Below are 18,942 nucleotides of genomic sequence, written 5' to 3' on the forward strand. Positions count from 1 at the left end.
TCAGAGAGTCTCAAAACTCCAGCCCGTCGCGTTAGCCACTAGACCAGCTAGCCATAATAAGATTCGTCCAACTAGGTATATTTTTACACCATAGGAAGGTTAGCACAGGCTACTTTAAAGATTAGTGTCGAGGGTTACAAAGCCATGGCTTGCTTCTGTAGTGTTTTAAAATCTGAGGTTAGTGTTGAAGGAGGAGGTCCTACATCTCCACGAGAAAATTAGGATGTTGAAGGGTCACCTCGTTGGGTTTGGGAGTGAGTGTGAGGTTGCTGCTGTGGGTGAGAGGAATAAGACTTCCAGCTGTGAGTAGCAGTCTGGCACTTGCTGCGAGGTGGTTGAAGATGTTCAGGATGAGAAGGCAGTGAGGAGTAGTCCAGCACCTGTTACAAGCAGCGAGAGTAAGAGGTAGGAAACCACTTCTCTGTTCTTCAGGATGAGTGTACTTCAGTGGTCAGTGAAGGTAAAGATATTACCTCCCCTGTTAATAGAGGTTAATGCATTTTTGTGGTTGGTGACTCACAGGTAAGATACATGAACTGTGCTTTCTGTAATAGGGATAAGAAGGTAAGACAGAGAGTGTGTTTCCCTGGAACTGGTGTTGGGGACAGAGTCAACAGGTTGGATAATATTATGTCAGGTAATGGTAACACGCCCATTATCTGTATCAGTGCTGATGGAAATGATACTGGAGAGGGTAGGAGAGAAGAGCTGCTAGATAAGTACAGGTCAGCTATAGATTTTATTAGGTTTCTGTGAGGGATCCCAATTATGTATTGCATTTTGCCTAGAAGGGGAGTGAGCAATGAATGCATATTTTGGCCAATTGATGTAAATTGCTGACTAGACAGATACTGCACAGAACTTGTAACTGGGACAACTTTTTTGGCAAACATGATATGTATGCAAGGGATGGGGTACATCTCTCTGGGACAGGGGTGGTAGCATTTGCCAACTCAATCAAGAGGATCATTGGTGACTTGTCTAGGATTTTAAAACGATAGAAGATATAGGTATGGGTGTTTGTAGGAAACAGTCAGATTGAAGCACTAGCATTGAAAACAGTAAATGTTTAAAAGACATTATTCATCATAAAGTTACAAATAAAGACAATAGAACTGGTCAGCAAACAAAGGGAGACAGCAGAGGGTAGCGAGAGACTAGCTCCCTTAAGGTTTACTTTGCCAATAGCAGGAGTGTAAGGAATAAAATAGATGAGCTAAGATTAATTGCAAATGCAGGAACCATAAATGTTATTGCAATAACCGAGACCTGGTTCAGTCTGAAAGATAGAGAAATTCCTTCTGAATGCCATATACAAGACAATAAATTATTCCACACTGATAGGGTGAACAGGAAGGGTGGTGGAGTAGCGATATGTATGTCTGAGATAATTTAACTTTATGCGTTATACAAGAATAATTTCAAGTCTTCCTAAACTTTTCCACTGACTATTATCGCAGAGAGTTTGGAGTTTCCTAATAAGTCTGATTTTCTGTTGAACATTAGCTGTGGTAACTCTGCTGCGAATAATTTCGGCGGTGCGTCTGTTCATGTCACCCCGGAGTGTCATCCTTAGTGTCAAGGTAGGTTCGAGCTGTTGCGGAGAAAGGAGATTTGATGTAAGCAATTTGAGGAACTTACTTCGCAATAGACACAGTTTTCTTCTTGAGTGCATCCAAGAAATGGTCTTACCAAGATCTACTCCTCCTCAAATTGCCAACATCAAACCTCCTTTCTCCGCTACAGCTCGAACCTACCTCGAAGAGTGTGCAGATGGCTTAAACAATGCTATAAAGGAAGCTTTTCTTCAAACCAGGACACTAGGCACAGCACTCCGGGGTAACATGAACAGACGCACCGCTGAAATTATTCGCAGCATGAGACAGTAGGCCTGCTGCAGTGTTTCTTTTTTCTTTTGTTCTTATGAAGTGTATAGGTGGATGATAAGCATAAACAGAGGTGATATTAATGAAATACTGAGGACATCGAGTCAGGTAAGAACTTGAAATAATGGATTTAAGTTAGATTTAGATTTCGAAAGTACATAAGTAAAAACAAGTTTTCAGACAAAATTGTCGATGCTTTGAACAGTCTTCCGAGAAGGGTAATGGACTGGGAGGGGCTGGGTTTGATTGGTGTCGTGGGTACGGGAGTAAATTTTTGAGTAGCTTTGTGAAGGGGTGGTTTTGATAAGGACCTGCCTTGTATGGGCCAGTAGACCTTCTGTAGTGTTCCTCCATTCTTATGCTTCAGTCTCCTATGCGCTGGTTATTTGTGCACTGGTGATTTATGTGGAGGTTGATGTTACTGATGTTTTTTTGTTAGACTTGTTGTTATTGTTGCTGTTGTTGTTTCTGTTGTTGTTTAAACAGTTGTTTCAACCACAGACACTGATCTTGGGTCCATTGACCTGGCTGTTGGAGAGGGGCGAAACCTGTTGTGGGGGAAGACCAAGGCCGCCTTCACTTACGTTTACCAGCACCACCTACAAGACTACGACTGGTTCTTCAAGGCCGACGACGATACGTGAGTTATCCACCTTATTTTTCTTAAATAAGTTACCAAACAGTGAGTTACTCTTTTGTGCCCTAAAATACTTGAATTACACAAATACGTGAGTTGCATGAGGGTAAATAATAAATTAAAAGAGCGCCTAAAGGATAATTCATAATTCTACTGAGGACCTGAAGATATCACACCAGGAAACCGATTCACATTTTTTTTATGCATCAGATGAGTGAATAATGTTCTTATAGAGCTCCTGGTTGGTATCATATGTATGTAGTAAATGAATATGATGCCTTCAGGCCCTCATTAACATTATCAGTTACCCTTTAAGTGCTCTTTAAATACTTTATTTATCCCGAAAACAGACAATCATACTATACGAATATTACCCAAAACATAAGAACAATCCTATTATTTTTCTCAGTGCTGGAGGTAACGATGCTGGCAGACGTAGAAGTCAGGACCTGATTATCAAAGATAATGAGGAAGAAGGGTGGGAACCTTGTTATATGTAGCATTTTGCCAATGAGAGGAATTGGAAATGAATGGTCGTCCTGGGCAACAGGTGTCAATTGTTGGCTGAACAAACACACTAAGGAAAATGAAGTAACATTCGTAAACAACTGGGACCTCTTCTACGACAGAAATAACATGTATGCCAGGGATAAAGTTCACTTACCTAGGTGTGGGGTGGGGGCACTGGCCAATGCAGTGGAGGGAGCTGTTACAACTTTAAACTAGAAATAGTTAGTGGTAAGTTTTTTTTCTGAGGAAAACAATGAATTCTCAGTGTAGAGATTGTGGGAGTTTTAATGAAATCAATTACAGGCAGAATGAGGTAGAGTTATAGGTGAATATTGGAAAAACCAGTGACACTAGGGATAGTGGAGGAACAGAAATAAGCAGGAAGAGAAAAGAGAAGGGACTGTTTATAAATTTATATTTTATTAATAGTCGTAGTGCTAGAAATAAAATGGACGACTTGAGATTAGTTACAAGTGCGTGGAACACTGATGTATTTGTCATAATTGAGACGTGGTTTAATATGAAAAATCAGGGCATGCCTCCTGAATGTCACATTTAGAGTTTTAAATTGTTCCAGGCACACGGAAGTACCGGAAAGGAAGGTGGAGTGTCACCGTATGCCGGAGATCGCTGGAATTCTTGCATAAAAACGGATATAAACTTTGAAATAACAAATACTGAGTCTGTCTGGGTAGAATTTTCAGAGAGGCACAGAAAAAATTATTTTCGGCTTGATATACCGTCCCCTAAACTTTGATAGAGGCCATGGAAGCGTACATTAGGGAGGAAATTGTTAGGACCACAAGGCACGATAATTTAGTAATTCGAGGGGATTCTACTTTTAGCCAGAATAATAATAATATAATAATATATTTTATTTATTACAAGTACATGTATAATGTATACAGGCCTAGCTAACATCAGTGACATACTACTATATAGAAAGCCCACTGTTATGCTGAGCATTTCGGGCAAGTTAGGTCAGTGTCCCGGGATGCGACCCACACCAGTCATCTAACACCCAGGTACCCATTTTACTGATGGGGAGTATGGACAACAGGTGGAAAGAAACACGCCCAATGTTTCTGCTCTAACTGGGAATCGAACCCACTCCCTCGCCCTGTGAAGCGAGAGCATTAGCCACCAGGCCACCAAATTGGAATTCCTTGACTGGGAATTTAGAGTCTAACGACTTCTTAGAGGTAGTTCAGGATTTTTTTTAAACAGTTTTTACGGAACCTACAAGGGGAAATAACCTGCCTGACTTGGTTCTGGCAAGCAAGAAAACCCTTGTTAATGGTTTAGAAATAACAGAGGAACTTAGCACAAGTGACCACAAATTGAATGGACGTATGATAGTAGGGATAACCCAGTAAAGGTCCCAGATTTTCGTTTAGCAGATTACAATGAGCTTAAAGAACACTTACCATCTGTTGACTGGGGTAACGAAGACAGCTACCAATATGACAGCTTTCTAAACACTATACAAGCTGCCCAAAGAATATTTATTCCGTATAAAGAAATTAAATCGAAACGAAATGACCCAAAATCGATGAATAATAGTCTCAAACATCTTTTAAGGCAGAAGAAATGAATTTATAGGCGCATCAAAGGAGATAAGGGTCATCTTATGAATCAATATATTCACATTTAGAAGGAAGCTAAGGGTGAATATGAAATTAAAGTTACAAGAGATACGAAAAGTAATCCAATTTTTTTTCCATGTTTATATAGCAAAGTTAGAGAAAAGATAGGTCCCCTTACTGACAAGGAAAATGAAATATGCTCTATTTCTAATAATTATTATCTCTCGGTTTTCAGACAGGAAGACAATAACAATACCCCCAATAATTTATTTTTATAGTGATCCTGAAGAAGATAAATTGATTAATATCAAAGTCACTGCGATATGGTTATCAACCAGATACACAGACTGAAGCAAAATAAATCCCCGGGTCCTGATAAGCTTTTTTCAAGGGTTCGTAAGGAGTGTAAAATGAAACTTAGTGAATCTTTGACTAATATTTTTAATATATCTCTTCAAACAGGTGCAATGTCTGATATGTGGACGATGGCTAATGTAATTCCTGATCAGTAAGATGCCCAAAGTTATTTTTAAGGCGACTTATCTTTTCTCTAACTTTTGTTCTGTAAACCTGGTGAAAACCTTTAGGGTTAGTTTTCGAATCCCTAGCAACTTTAATTTCATAGTCTCGTTTAGCTTTTCTTATCCCCTTTTTAACCTCCCTCTTAATGTGAATTTATTGATTTATAAGATGACTCTCACCTCTTTTGATATGTCTATAAATTCCTTTCTTCTCTCCTAAAAGATGTTTGAGCCTATTATTCATCCATTTCAGGTCATTTCCATTCAATCTAATTTCTTTATGCAGAATAAATGCTCTCTGAGCAGCATGCATAGTGTTTAGAAAGCTTTCATACTGATAGCTCTCTTCGTTACCCCAGTCAACAGATGACAAGTATTCTCAAAGTCCAATGGAATTTGCTAAGCGAAAATCTGGGAATGTTACTGAATTATCCCAACTGTCATACTTCAATTCAATTCCAGTTTATTCTCTATAAGGGTTACAATGTGGGGTTTACAGGATTTGGATATTGTGTGGTTTACATGATATAAAATACTAGTTACAGAGGGGGCCACTAGGACACCTAGCATGGCTAGGCATTTCGGGCAGACTTAGATTAATTCTTAACATTAAATCCATACAGATTATGGTATTAAGGCTAGGTAACTACATTATAATTTGTGAGTTTAGCAATGTGAATGCTTTGTTTTGGCATAATACAAAGTGTCTATATTGGAGTATCATAGGCAAACTTATGACTAGTTAGGATTCATTATTTTAAGATTAAGATTAGTATTTCTGTGTTTATAGTCAGTGGGTGAGTGAGTGTAATTGTGAACCACCAGGTGGTTACCATGTAGTTAGTTGTCTGGGTGTGTCAGGGAGATAAGATGATTTCTAACTGTAGTTTTGAAAGTGATGAATGTGTCTGCAGTTCTAGAGTTTTCAGGTAGGGTGTTCCAGATTTTAGGTCCTTTGAAATACATTAAATTTTTGTAAAGGTTTAGTCGGACACGGGGAATGTCAGAAATATTTGTGTCTGGTGTTATGCCTATGGATCCTGTCACAATTATCAAGAAAGCGTTTTAGGTCAAGGTTAATATTGGAATTTAAGGTCCTGTAGAAATAGATTGCACAGTAGTAAGTGTGGATGTTCTGAACAGGGAGTAAGTTGAGATCTATGAAGAGTGGTGGGGTGTGTTGCCAGGGATGGGATTGCATTGAATGCTGAAGGTAATTGATTTATGGTCGCTCGCCTCAAGTTTCTATGTAATTTTTAAATTATCAACAAGAGTTTTTTTGTTTGTCAGAACCAAGTCAAGCAAGTTATTTCTCCTCATAGGTTCTGTAATAAACTGTTTTAAAAATCAATCCTGAGCTACATCTAGGTCGTTAGACTTTAAATTCATGGTCAAGTAATTCCATTTAATTTGATTAAAGTCCCATAGAAATACTACGTTATAGTGCCTCGTAGCCCAAATAATTTCCTCCAGTAGCAGGCTTTATTGGTCCCTATGGCAGTATGGGGGACGGAATGTCACGCCTAAAATAAATTTTTCACACCCTCCTGAAAACTCTGCCAAAACAGACTGAATGTGACATTCAGCAGGCATGTCCGATTTTTCATATTTCCGTTATGGCAAATACATCAATGTTACCCGCACTTGCAACAAATCTCAACTCTCCCATCTAATTTCTAGCACTACATCTATTAATATAATATATATTTACAAATTCTCCCTTCTTTGTTCCCCTTCCTGCTCATTTCTGTTTCTCCACTATTCGTATTACTGTTTTTGTCAGTTAGTGCCATTGACTTTCCAATGTCTCCAATAACTCTACCTTATATAAGTTACATACCTCCCAGGTGCTCCTTATGTAAGTTAGATACCTCCCAGATGCTCCTTATATAAGTTAGATACCTCCCAAGGTGCTACTTATATAAGTTAGATACCTCCCAAGTGCTCCTTATATAAGTTAGATACCTCCCAGGTGCTCAATATATAAATTGCATACCTACCAGGTGCTCCTTACATAAGTTACATACCTTCCAGGTGCTCATTAGAGTTAGATACGTCCCAGGTGCTCCTTATATAAGCACCTCACTGGTGCCCCTTATGTAAGTTAGATACGTCCCAGGTGCTACTTATATAAGCTAAATACTTCACAGGTGATCCTTATATAAGTTAGATACCTCCCAGGTGCTCCTTATATAAGTTAGATACCTCACAGGTGCTCCTTAAATAAATTACATACCTCACAGGTGCTCCTTATATAAATTAGAAACCTCCCAGATGCTCCTTATACAAGTTAGATACCTCCCTGGTGCTCCTTATATAAGATAGATAACTCCTAGGTGCTCCTCACATAAGTTAGATACCTCACAGGTGCTTCTCATATAAGTTAGATACCTCCCAGGTGCTCCTTATATAAGTTAGATACCTCCCAGCTGCTTCTTATATGAATTGCATACCTCCCAGGTGCTCCTTATATAAGTTAGATACCTCCCAGGTGCTCCTTATATAAGTTAGATACCTCCCAGGTGCTCCTTATATAAGTTACATACCTCCCAGGTGCTCATTATATAAGTTAGATACCCCACTGGTGCTCCTTATGTAAGTTAGATACCTCCCAGGTGCTCCTTATATAAGCACCTCACTGGCGCTCCTTATGTAAGTTCGATACGTCCCAGGTGCTCCTTACATAATCTAAATACCTCCCAGGTGCTCCTTATATAAATTACATACCTCCCAGGTGCTCCTTATATAAATTAGAAACCTCCCAGATGCTCCTTATATAAGTTAGATACCTCCCTGGTGCTCCTTATATAAGATAGATAACGTCTAGGTGCTCCTTATATAAGTTAGATACTTCCAAGGTGCTCCTAATATAAGTTAGATACCTACATGGTGCTCCTTATATAAGATAGATACCTCCCAGGTGCTCCTTACATAAGATAGATACCTCCCAGGTGCTCCTTATATAAGTTAGATACCTCCCAGGTGCTCCTTATATAAGTTACATAACTCCAGGGTTCTCCTTATATAAGTTAGACACCTCCCTGGTGTTTTTTATATAAGTTAGATATCTCCCAGGTGCTCCTTACATGAATTACATAAATCCCAGGTGCTCCTTACATAAGTTAGATACCTCCCAGGTGCTCCTTATATAAGTTACATACCTCCCAGGTGCTCATTATATAAGTTAGATACATCACTGTTGCTCCTTATGTAGGGTTAGATACGTCCCAAGTGCTCCTTATATAGGTTAAATACCTCCTAGGTGCTCCTTATATAAGTTAAATACCTCCAAGGTGCTAGTTACATAAGTTAGACACCTTCCAGGTGCTCCTTATATAAGTTACATACCTCCCAGGTGCTCATTATATAAGTTAGATACCTCACTGGTGCTCCTTATGTAAATTAGATTCGTCCCAGGTGCTCCTTATGTAAGTTAAATACCTCCCAGGTGCTCCTTATATAAGTTAGACACCATCCGGGTGCTTTTCATAAAAGTTAGATACCTCCCAGGTGCTCCATATGTAAGTCAGATTCCTCGCTGGTGCTCCTTATATAAGTTACATACCTCGAAGGTGCTCCATATATAAGTTACATACCTCCAAGGTGCTCCTTATATTAGTTAGATACCTCCCAGGAGCTCCTTATGTAATTCAGATATCTCCCATGGGCTCCTTACATAAGTTAGATACCTCCCTATCGCTCCTTATATAAATTAGAAACCTTCCAGGTGCTCCTTATAAAAGTTAGATACCTCCCAGGTGCTCCTTATATAAGTTAGATACCTCCAAGGTGCTCCTTATATAAGTTAGATACCTCCCAGGTGTGCTCCTTACATAAGTTATATACCTCACTGGTGCTCCTTATATAAGTTAGATACCTCCCTGTTGCTCCTTATATAAGTTAGATACCTCCCAGGTGCTCCTTATATAAGTTAGATACCTTCCAAGTGCTCCTTATGTAAGTTAGATACCTCCCAGGTGATCTGTATATAAGTTAGATACCTCCCAGGTGCTATTTATATAAGTTACATACCTCCCAAGTGCTCCTTACAAAAGTTATGTACCTTCCTGGTGCTCCTTATATAAGTTAGATACCTCCCTGGTGCTCCTTATATAAGTTAGATACCTCGCAGGCGTTCCTTATATAAGTTACATATCTACCAGGTGCTCCTTATATAAGTTACATACCTCCCAGGTGCTCCTTATATAAGTTAAATACCTCCCAGGTGCTCCTTATGTAAGTCATATATCTCCCTAGTGCTCCTTATATAAATTAGAAACCTCCCAGGTGCTCCTTATATAAGTTAGAATCCTCCCTGGTGCTCCTTATATAAGTTAGATACTTCCTAGGTGCTCCATATATAAGTTAGATACCTCCCAGGTGCTCCTTATATAAGTTAGATACCTCCCTGGTGCTTCTTATATTATTTAGATACACCCTGGTGCTCCTTATATAAGTTAGAAACCTCCCTTGTGCTCCTTATATAAGTTAGATGCCTCCAAGGTGCTCCTTATATATGTTTTATATCTTATATAAGTTAGATTCCTCCCTGGTGCTCCTTATATAAGATACCTCCCAGGTGTTCCTTATATAAGATACATACCTTCCAGGTGCTCCTTATATAAGTTACATACCTCCCAGGTGCTCCTTATGTAAGTCAGATACCTCCCAGGTGTTCCTTATGTAAGTAAGAAATCTACAAGGTGCTCCTTATATATATATATATAAGTTAGATACCTCACAGTTGCTCCTTAAATAAGTTAGATACCTCCCAGGAGCTCCTCATATAAGTTAGATACCTCCCTGGTGCTCCTTATGTAAGTTAGATACCTCCATGGTGCTCCTTATATAAGTTAGGTACCTCCCATGTGCTCCTTATATAAGTTAGATAGCTTCCAGGTGCTCCTTGTATAAGTTAGATACCTCCCAGGTGCTTCTGATATAAGTTAGATAACTCCCAGGGGCTCCTTATATAAGTTAGATACCTTCCAGGTGCTCATTATATAAGTTAGATACCTCACAGGTGGTCCATATATAAGTTAGATTCCACCCTGGTACTCCTCGCATAAGTTTGATACCTCCCAGGTGTTCCTTAAATAAGTTACACACCTCCCAGATGCTCCTTATACAAGTTACATACCACCCAGGTGCTCCTTATGTAGGTTAGATATCTCCCAGGTGCGCCTTATGTAAGTCAGATATCTCCCAGGGGCTCCTTTTATAAATAAAATACCTCCCTAGTGCTCCTTAAATAAATTAGAAACCTCCCATGTGCTCTTTATATAAGTTACATACCTCTCAGGTGCTCCTTATATAAGTTAGATACCTCCCTGTTGCTCCTTATATAAGTTAGATACTTCAATGGTGCTCCTTATATAAATTACACACCTCCCAGGTGCTCCTTATGAAACTTAGATACCTCCAAGGTGCTCCTTATATAAGTTAGATACCTCCCAGGTGCTCATTATATAAGTTAGATACCTCACTGGTGCTCCTTATGTAAATTAGATTCGTCCCAGGTGCTCCTTATGTAAGTTAAATACCTCCCAGGTGCTCCTTATATAAGTTAGACACCATCAGGGTGCTTTTCATAAAAGTTAGATACCTCCCAGGTGCTCCATATGTAAGTTAGATTCCTCGCTGGTGCTCCTTATATAAGTTACATACCTCGAAGGTGCTCCATATATAAGTTACATACCTCCAAGGTGCTCCTTATATTAGTTAGATACCTCCCAGGAGCTCCTTATGTAATTCAGATATCTCCCATGGGCTCCTTACATAAGTTAGATACCTCCCTATCGCTCCTTATATAAATTAGAAACCATCCAGGTGCTCCTTATAAAAGTTAGATACCTCCCAGGTGCTCCTTATATAAGTTAGATACCTCCAAGGTGCTCCTTATATAAGTTAGATACCTCCCTGGTGTGCTCCTTACATAAGTTATATACCTCACTGGTGCTCCTTATATAAGTTAGATACCTCCCTGTTGCTCCTTATATAAGTTAGATACCTCCCAGGTGCTCCTTATATAAGTTAGATACCTTCCAAGTGCTCCTTATGTAAGTTAGATACCTCCCAGGTGATCCGTATATAAGTTAGATACCTCCCAGGTGCTCCTTATATAAGTTACATACCTCCCAAGTGCTCCTTACAAAAGTTATGTACCTTCCTGGTGCTCCTTATATAAGTTAGATACCTCCCTGGTGCTCCTTATATAAGTTAGATACCTCGCAGGCGTTCCTTATATAAGTTACATACCTACCAGGTGCTCCTTATATAAGTTACATACCTCCCAGGTGCTCCTTATATAAGGTAAATACCTCCCAGGTGCTCCTTATGTAAGTAATATATCTCCCTAGTGCTCCTTATATAAATTAGAAACCTCCCAGGTGCTCCTTATATAAGTTAGAATCCTCCCTGGTGCTCCTTATATAAGTTAGATACTTCCTAGGTGCTCCATATATAAGTTAGATACCTCCCAGGCGCTCCTTATATAAGTTAGATACCTCCCTGGTGCTTCTTATATTATTTAGATACACCCTGGTGCTCCTTATATAAGTTAGAAACCTCCCTTGTGCTCCTTATATAAGTTAGATGCCTCCAAGGTGCTCCTTATATATGTTTTATACCTTATATAAGTTAGATTCCTCCCTGGTGCTCCTTATATAAGTAAGATACCTCCCAGGTGTTCCTTATATAAGATACATACCTTCCAGGTGCTCCTTATATAAGTTACATACCTCCCAGGTGCTCCTTATGTAAGTCAGATACCTCCCAGGTGTTCCTTATGTAAGTAAGAAATCTACAAGGTGCTCCTTACATATATATAAGTTAGATACCTCACAGTTGCTCCTTAAATAAGTTAGATACCTCCCAGGAGCTCCTCATATAAGTTAGATACCTCCCTGGTGCTCCTTATGTAAGTTAGATACCTCCGTGGTGCTCCTTATATAAGTTAGGTACCTACCATGTGCTCCTTATATAAGTTAGATAGCTTCCAGGTGCTCCTTGTATAAGTTAGATACCTCCCAGGTGCTTCTGATATAAGTTAGATAACTCCCAGGGGCTCCTTATATAAGTTAGATACCTTCCAGGTGCTCATTATATAAGTTAGATACCTCCCAGGTGCTCCTTATAAAAGTTACATACCTCAAAAGTGCTCCTTATATAAGTTACATACCTCACAGGTGGTCCATATATAAGTTAGATTCCACCCTGGTACTCCTCGTATAAGTTTGATACCTCCCAGGTGTTCCTTAAATAAGTTGCATACCTCCCAGATGCTCCTTATATAAGTTACATACCACCCAGGTGCTCCTTATGTAGGTTAGATATCTCCCAGGTGCTCCTTATGTAAGTCAGATATCTCCCAGGGGCTCCTTTTATAAATAAAATACCTCCCTAGTGCTCCTTAAATAAATTAGAAACCTCCCATGTGCTCTTTATATAAGTTACATACCTCTCAGGTGCTCCTTATATAAGTTAGATACCTCCCTGTTGCTCCTTATATAAGTTAGATACCTCACAGGTGCTCCTTATATAAATTACACACCTCCCAGGTGCTCCTTATGAAACTTAGATACCTCCAAGGTGCTCCTTATATAAGTTAGATACCTCCCAGGTGCTCCTTATATAAGTTACATACCTCCTAGGTGCTCCTTACTTAAGTTAGGTACCTCACAGGTGCTCCTTATATAAGTTACATATCTCCCAGGTGCTCCTTATATAAGTTACATATCTCCCAGGTGCTCATTATATAAGTTAGATACTTCACTGGTACTCCTTATGAAAGTTAGATACCTCCCAGGTGCTCCTAATAAAAGTTACATACCTCACACTTGCTCCTTATATAAGTTACATACCTCCCAGGTGCACCTTTTATTAGTTAGACACCTTCCAGGTGCTCCTTATAAATATTACATACCTCCCAGGTGCTCCTTGTGTAAGTTACATACCTCAGTGATGCTCCGTATATAAGTTAGATTCCTCCCTGGTGCTCCTTATATAAGTTAAATACCTCCCAGGTGTTCCTTATATAAGTTACATACCTCCCAGGTGCTCCTTATATAAGTTACATACCATCCAGGTGCTCCTTATATAAGTTAGATACCTCCCAGTTGCTCCTTATGTAATTCAGATGTCTCCCAGGGGTTCCTTATGTAAGTTAGATACGTCCATGGTGCACCTTATATAAGTTAGATACCAACCTTGTGCTCCTTATATAAGTTAGATACCTCCCTGGTGCTCCTTATATAAGTTAGATACCTTATATAAGTTAGATTCCTCTCTGGTGCTCTTTATATAAGTTAGATAACTCCCAGGTGTTCCTTATATAAGTTACATACATTCCAGGTGCTCCTTATATAAGTTACATACCTCCCAGGTGCTCCTTATATAAGTTAGATACCTCGCAGGTGTTCCTTATGTAAGTCAGATTTCTCCCAGAGCTCCTTACATAAGATAGATACCTCCCTAGTGCTCCTTATATAAGTTAAATACCTCCCAGGTGCTCCTTAAATAAGTTAGATACCTCCGTTGTGCTCCTTATATAAGTTAGATACTCCCCTGGTGCTCCTTAAATAAGTTAGATACCTCCATGGTGCTCCTTATATAAGTTAGATACCTCCCAGGTGCTCAGTATATAAGTTAGATACCTTCCATGTGCTCCTAATATAAGTTAGATACCTCCCATGTGCTCTTTATATAAGTTACATACCTGCAAGTTTCTCCTTATATAAGTTAGATACATTCCAGGAGCTCCTTATATATGTTAGATACCTCCCAGGTGCTCCTTATATAAATTACATACCTCCCAGGTGCTCCTTATGTAAGTTACATTCCTCGCAAGTGCTCCTTATATAAGTTAGATACCTCCCAGGAACTCCTTGTGTAAGCTACATACCTCCCAGGTGCTCCTTATATTAGTTACATACCTTCCAGGTGCTCCTTATATAAGTTAGACACCTTCCCGGTGCTCCTTATAAAAGTTAGATACCTCATAGGTGCTCCTTATGAAAGTTACATACCTCACAGGTGCTCTGCATATAAGTTAGATTCCCCCCTGGTACTCCTTATATAAGTTAGATACCTCCCAGGTGTTCCTTAAATAAGTTACATACCTCCCCGGTGCTCCTTATATAAGTTACATACCACCCAGGTGCTCCTTATGTAAGTTAGACACTTCCCAATTGCTCCTTACGTAAGTCAGATATCTCCCAGCGGCTCCATTTATAAATAAAATACCTCCCTAGTGCTCCTTATATAAATTAGAAACCTCCCATATGCTCCTTATATAAGTTAGATACCTCCCTTGTGTTCCTTATATAAGTTAGATAGCTCCTAGGTGCTCCTTATGTAAGTTAGATATCTCCCAGGTACTCCTTGTATAAGTTACGTACCTCCCTGGTGCTCCATATATAAGTTAGATACCTCCATGGTGCTCCTTGTATAAGTTAGATACCTCCCTGGTGCTCTTTATATAAGTTAGATACCTTATCATGTGCTCCTTACATAAGTTAGATACCTTCCAGGTGCTCGTTATATAAGTTAGATACCTCCCAGGTGCTCCTTTTTTAAGTTAGATACCTCCCAGGTGCTCCTGATATAAGTTACATACCTTCCAAGTGCTCCTTATATGAATTAGATACCTCCAAGGTGCTCCTTATGTAAGTCAGATATCTCCTAGGGGCTCCTTATATAAGTTAGAAACCTCCCTAGTGGTCCTTATATAAATTAGAAACCTCGCAGGTGCTCCTTATATAAGTTAGATACCTTCCTGGTGCTCCTTATATAAGGTAGATACTTCCTAGGTGCTCTTTATATAAGTTAGATACCTCTCAGGTGCTCCTTATATAAATTAGATACCTCCCTGGTGCTCCTTATATAAGTTAGACCACCCTGGTGCTCCTCATATAAGTTAGATACCTAACTGGTGCTCCTTATATAAGTTAAATTCCTCCCTGGTGCTCCTTATATAAGTTACATACCTTCCAGGTGCTCCTTATATAAGTTACATACCTCCCAGGTGCTCCTTATATAAGTTAGGTACCTCTCAGTTGTTCCTTATGTAAGTCAGATATCTCCCAGGGGCTCCTTATATAAGTTAGATACCTCCCTAGTGCTCCTTATATAAATTAGAAACCTCCTTACTTTTAAGCATAAGAAGCAAATCAGATTATTTTTGAGGTGCTCTTTAAATACCCTAGGAGCCTTACATACTTGATATACCCATCAAGCGCTCGGGAAGAAAACATTAACTGAGATATGTGAAGTAAACTAATATTGTACATTGTCTTCCCTTTGTCATCCATCGTCCCTCTTGTGACCACCAGTTAGTCAGTCAGTCATTGCTCCTTTTGTAACTACTAGTCAGTCATAGTTCCTCTTGTGACTACTAGTCAGTCGTTGTTCCTCTTGTGACTACCAGTCAGATATTCATCACCGCTCTTGTGAAAACAGTTAATCGTCACTATCGCATCACATGAATGTTATACAATAGCGCAAGATGAAAGTTAGACACATGTGCAACGTCTACAGTAAATACGTATACCCAAATGCTGCTCATCTAAATGTTGCACATCCAAATGTTGCACATCAAAATGTTGCACACCCAAATGTTGCACATCCAAATGTTGCACATCCAAATGTTGCACATCCAAATGTTGCACATCCAAATGTTGCATAAATAGTCTTTAGTCACTTGGTTCAACCTCAGTAATCAATCACCTGTTTTAATCACATTCATCAATAACCTGTTATAAACAGTCATCAATTACCTTTCACAGTAATAGTCATCAGTCAGTTGTCAAATACCTCTATTAATAACCCGTCTTAACTACAACCATCATCCACCTGTCACAGCCAAGATAACCGTACCCCTCTTACCTCTACAAACATCAACCACCTAACACAACCACATTAATCAACCACCTGCTACAACTACAATCATTAACAGCCATTTGCCACCACAACTCTCAACCATGTGTCACAGCCACAGTCACCAACCACCTGCCACAGTCATAATTATCAACAACTTGTCCCCAACCATCACAAGCATTAACCACCTGTCACAGTCACTAACCTGTCACATTCCATCAACCACCTGCTACCATCACATCCATAACAGCTTGGTTGATAATTATGGTTGTGATACGTGACCTTTGGTCACGTGTCACAACCATAATTATCAACCAACTGTCTTATTCACAACCACCAACCACCTATCACCACTGAAATCCTGTACCACCTATCTCAACCACAATCATCAACAAATCTGTCTCAACTGCAATAGACAACACCTGTCACGCTCGTATCCAACAAACACCTGCACAACCATATCCAACAACCACCTGCACACCCATATCCAACAACCACCTGCACAACCATATCCAACAACCACCTGCACAACCATATCCAACAACCACCTGCCCAATCATAACCAACAGCCACCTGCCCACCCATATTCACCAACCACCTGCCCAACCATATCCAACAACCACCTGCCCAACCATATCCAACAACCACCTGCACAATCATATCCAACAACCACCTGCCCAACAATAACCAACAACCACCTGCCCACCATATCCAACAACCACCTGCTCAACCATATCCAACAACCACCTGCACAACCATATCCATCAACCACCTGCCCTACCATAACCAACAGCCACCTGCCCAACCATATCCAACAACCACCTGCCCAACCATAACCAACAACCACCTGCACAACCATAACCATTAACCACCTGCACAACCTTATCCAACAACCAACTACACACCCATAACCAACAACCACCTGCACAACCATATCCAACAAACAACTGCACAACCTTATCCAACAACCACCTACACAACCATATCCAACAACCACCTGCACAACCATAACCAACAACCACTTGCCCAACCATAACCAAGAACCAACTGCACAACCATATCCAACAACCACCTGTCCAACTATAACCAACAACCAACTGCAAAACCATAACCAACAACCACCTACACAACCATATCCAACAACCACCTACACAACCATAACCAACAACCACCTGTACAACCATAACCAACAACCACCTACACAACCATATCCAACAACCACCTGCACAACCATATCCAACAACCACCTGCACAACCATAACCAACAACCACCTGCACAACCATAACCAACAACCTCCTGCACAGCCATAGCCAACAACCACCTGCACAACCATAACCAACAACCACCTGCACAACCATAACCAACAACCACCTGCACAACCATATCCAACAACCACCTGCACAACCATAACCAACAACCACCTACACAACCATAACCAACAACCACTTACACAACCATAACCAACAACCACCTGCACAACCATAACCAACAACCACCTGCACAACCATATCCAACAACCACCTGCACAACCATAACCAACAACCACCTACACAACCATAACCAACAACCACCTGCACAACCATAACCAACAACCACCTGCACAACCATAACCAACAACCACCTGCACAACCATAACCAACAACCACCTGCACAACCATAACCAACAACCACCTGCACAACCATAACCAACAACCACCTACACAACCATAACCAACAACCACCTACACAACCATAACCAACAACCACCTGCACAACCATAACCAACAACAGCTCTCATCAACCACAGTAATCATGTACCTGTTATCACCACACAGGTACGCTATCATGGAGAACATGCGCTATATGCTGTCTATCTACGATCCCAACTTCCCTATCTACTTTGGCTCAAGATTTAAGATGTTCAGCAAACAAGGTTACATGAGCGGAGGTAAGTGAGAAACAGTGAGAGACAGTAAATAAGTGACTGATAAATTAGATACTTGTGCAACACTGAGGTATCTTTACTCTGGACACGTTTCGCCAACCATTGGCTTCCTCAGTCCAACTGAGGAAGAATGGTTGAAAAACGGATGGAGTTTGAAGTAATCAGTTTCTGAGCGTGGAGTCGATGTGCTCAGTCCATCAATCCTTCTGATCTTCAACTATTCTTCTCTGTATTGGACTGAGGAAGCCTCTGGTTGGCTGAATGTTCCACAATAAGGATATCCAAGTGTCGCACAGTTGTCTACTTCACCTTCTGTCTGTTCTCTTAACCATTTGTCTACAAATAAGAGACTGCAAGTAATCCACTAAAGGTAAGAGACAGCGGAGAGGCGGTAGGTGGGAGATTTTAGTGACAAACAGTAAATGAGAGACTGGAGGTAAGATTATGTTTGCGAGACTTTGTGAGATAATTTAGGTAAAATACTATACGTAAGAGATAACAGATGAGAAACTGAAGGTGAAAAACTATTAGTGAGAGACAGTAAATGAGAGACACAGGTGAAACTGTAGGATACTGTATATGAGGGAAAGTGAGTGAGAGACAGTAGATGAGAAACAATTGGTGAGAAACTATATGTGAGAGACTTTAAATGAGAGATTCAGATTAGACTGTATATAAGGGACAAAAATGAGAAACAGGTGAGAAACAGCAGATGAAAAACTGCAACAGAGACTGTAGATGAGAGACTGTAAGCGAATCTGTTACTGAGATACTGTTATTGAGAGACTATAGATGAGAGAATGTTAGAGGCCATAAGTGAGTTACTGTATGAGAGGGACAGCAAAGGAATGATTGTAAGTGAGAGACTGTAGGTGAGAGAATATAGGTGAGACACTACAGGCGAGATATTACAGGTGAAAGACTGTTAATTAGAGACTGTGATAAACTCTAGGTGAGAGACTATAGGTGTGAGACCGTAGTTGAGAAATATGTGAGTGACCA

General features: G+C 40.1%; 1 protein-coding gene across 1 annotated transcript in view; it reads left to right on the top strand.

Moving 5' to 3' along the window:
* Positions 1–1,682: 1,682 nt before the first annotated feature.
* The window catches only part of LOC128703240 (glycoprotein-N-acetylgalactosamine 3-beta-galactosyltransferase 1-like), a 111,783-nt gene continuing 94,523 nt past the window's right edge, over positions 1,683–18,942 (top strand). Inside the window, exons 1-3 of the mRNA XM_070103529.1 lie at positions 1,683–1,839; positions 2,373–2,526; positions 17,831–17,943. Of these exons, the coding sequence (XP_069959630.1) occupies positions 1,683–1,839; positions 2,373–2,526; positions 17,831–17,943 (424 nt within the window). The remainder of the gene's footprint in view (positions 1,840–2,372; positions 2,527–17,830; positions 17,944–18,942) is intronic.

Source organism: Cherax quadricarinatus, chromosome 85 (genome assembly GCF_038502225.1).
Source record: "Cherax quadricarinatus isolate ZL_2023a chromosome 85, ASM3850222v1, whole genome shotgun sequence".
Classification (NCBI taxonomy): domain Eukaryota; kingdom Metazoa; phylum Arthropoda; class Malacostraca; order Decapoda; family Parastacidae; genus Cherax; species Cherax quadricarinatus.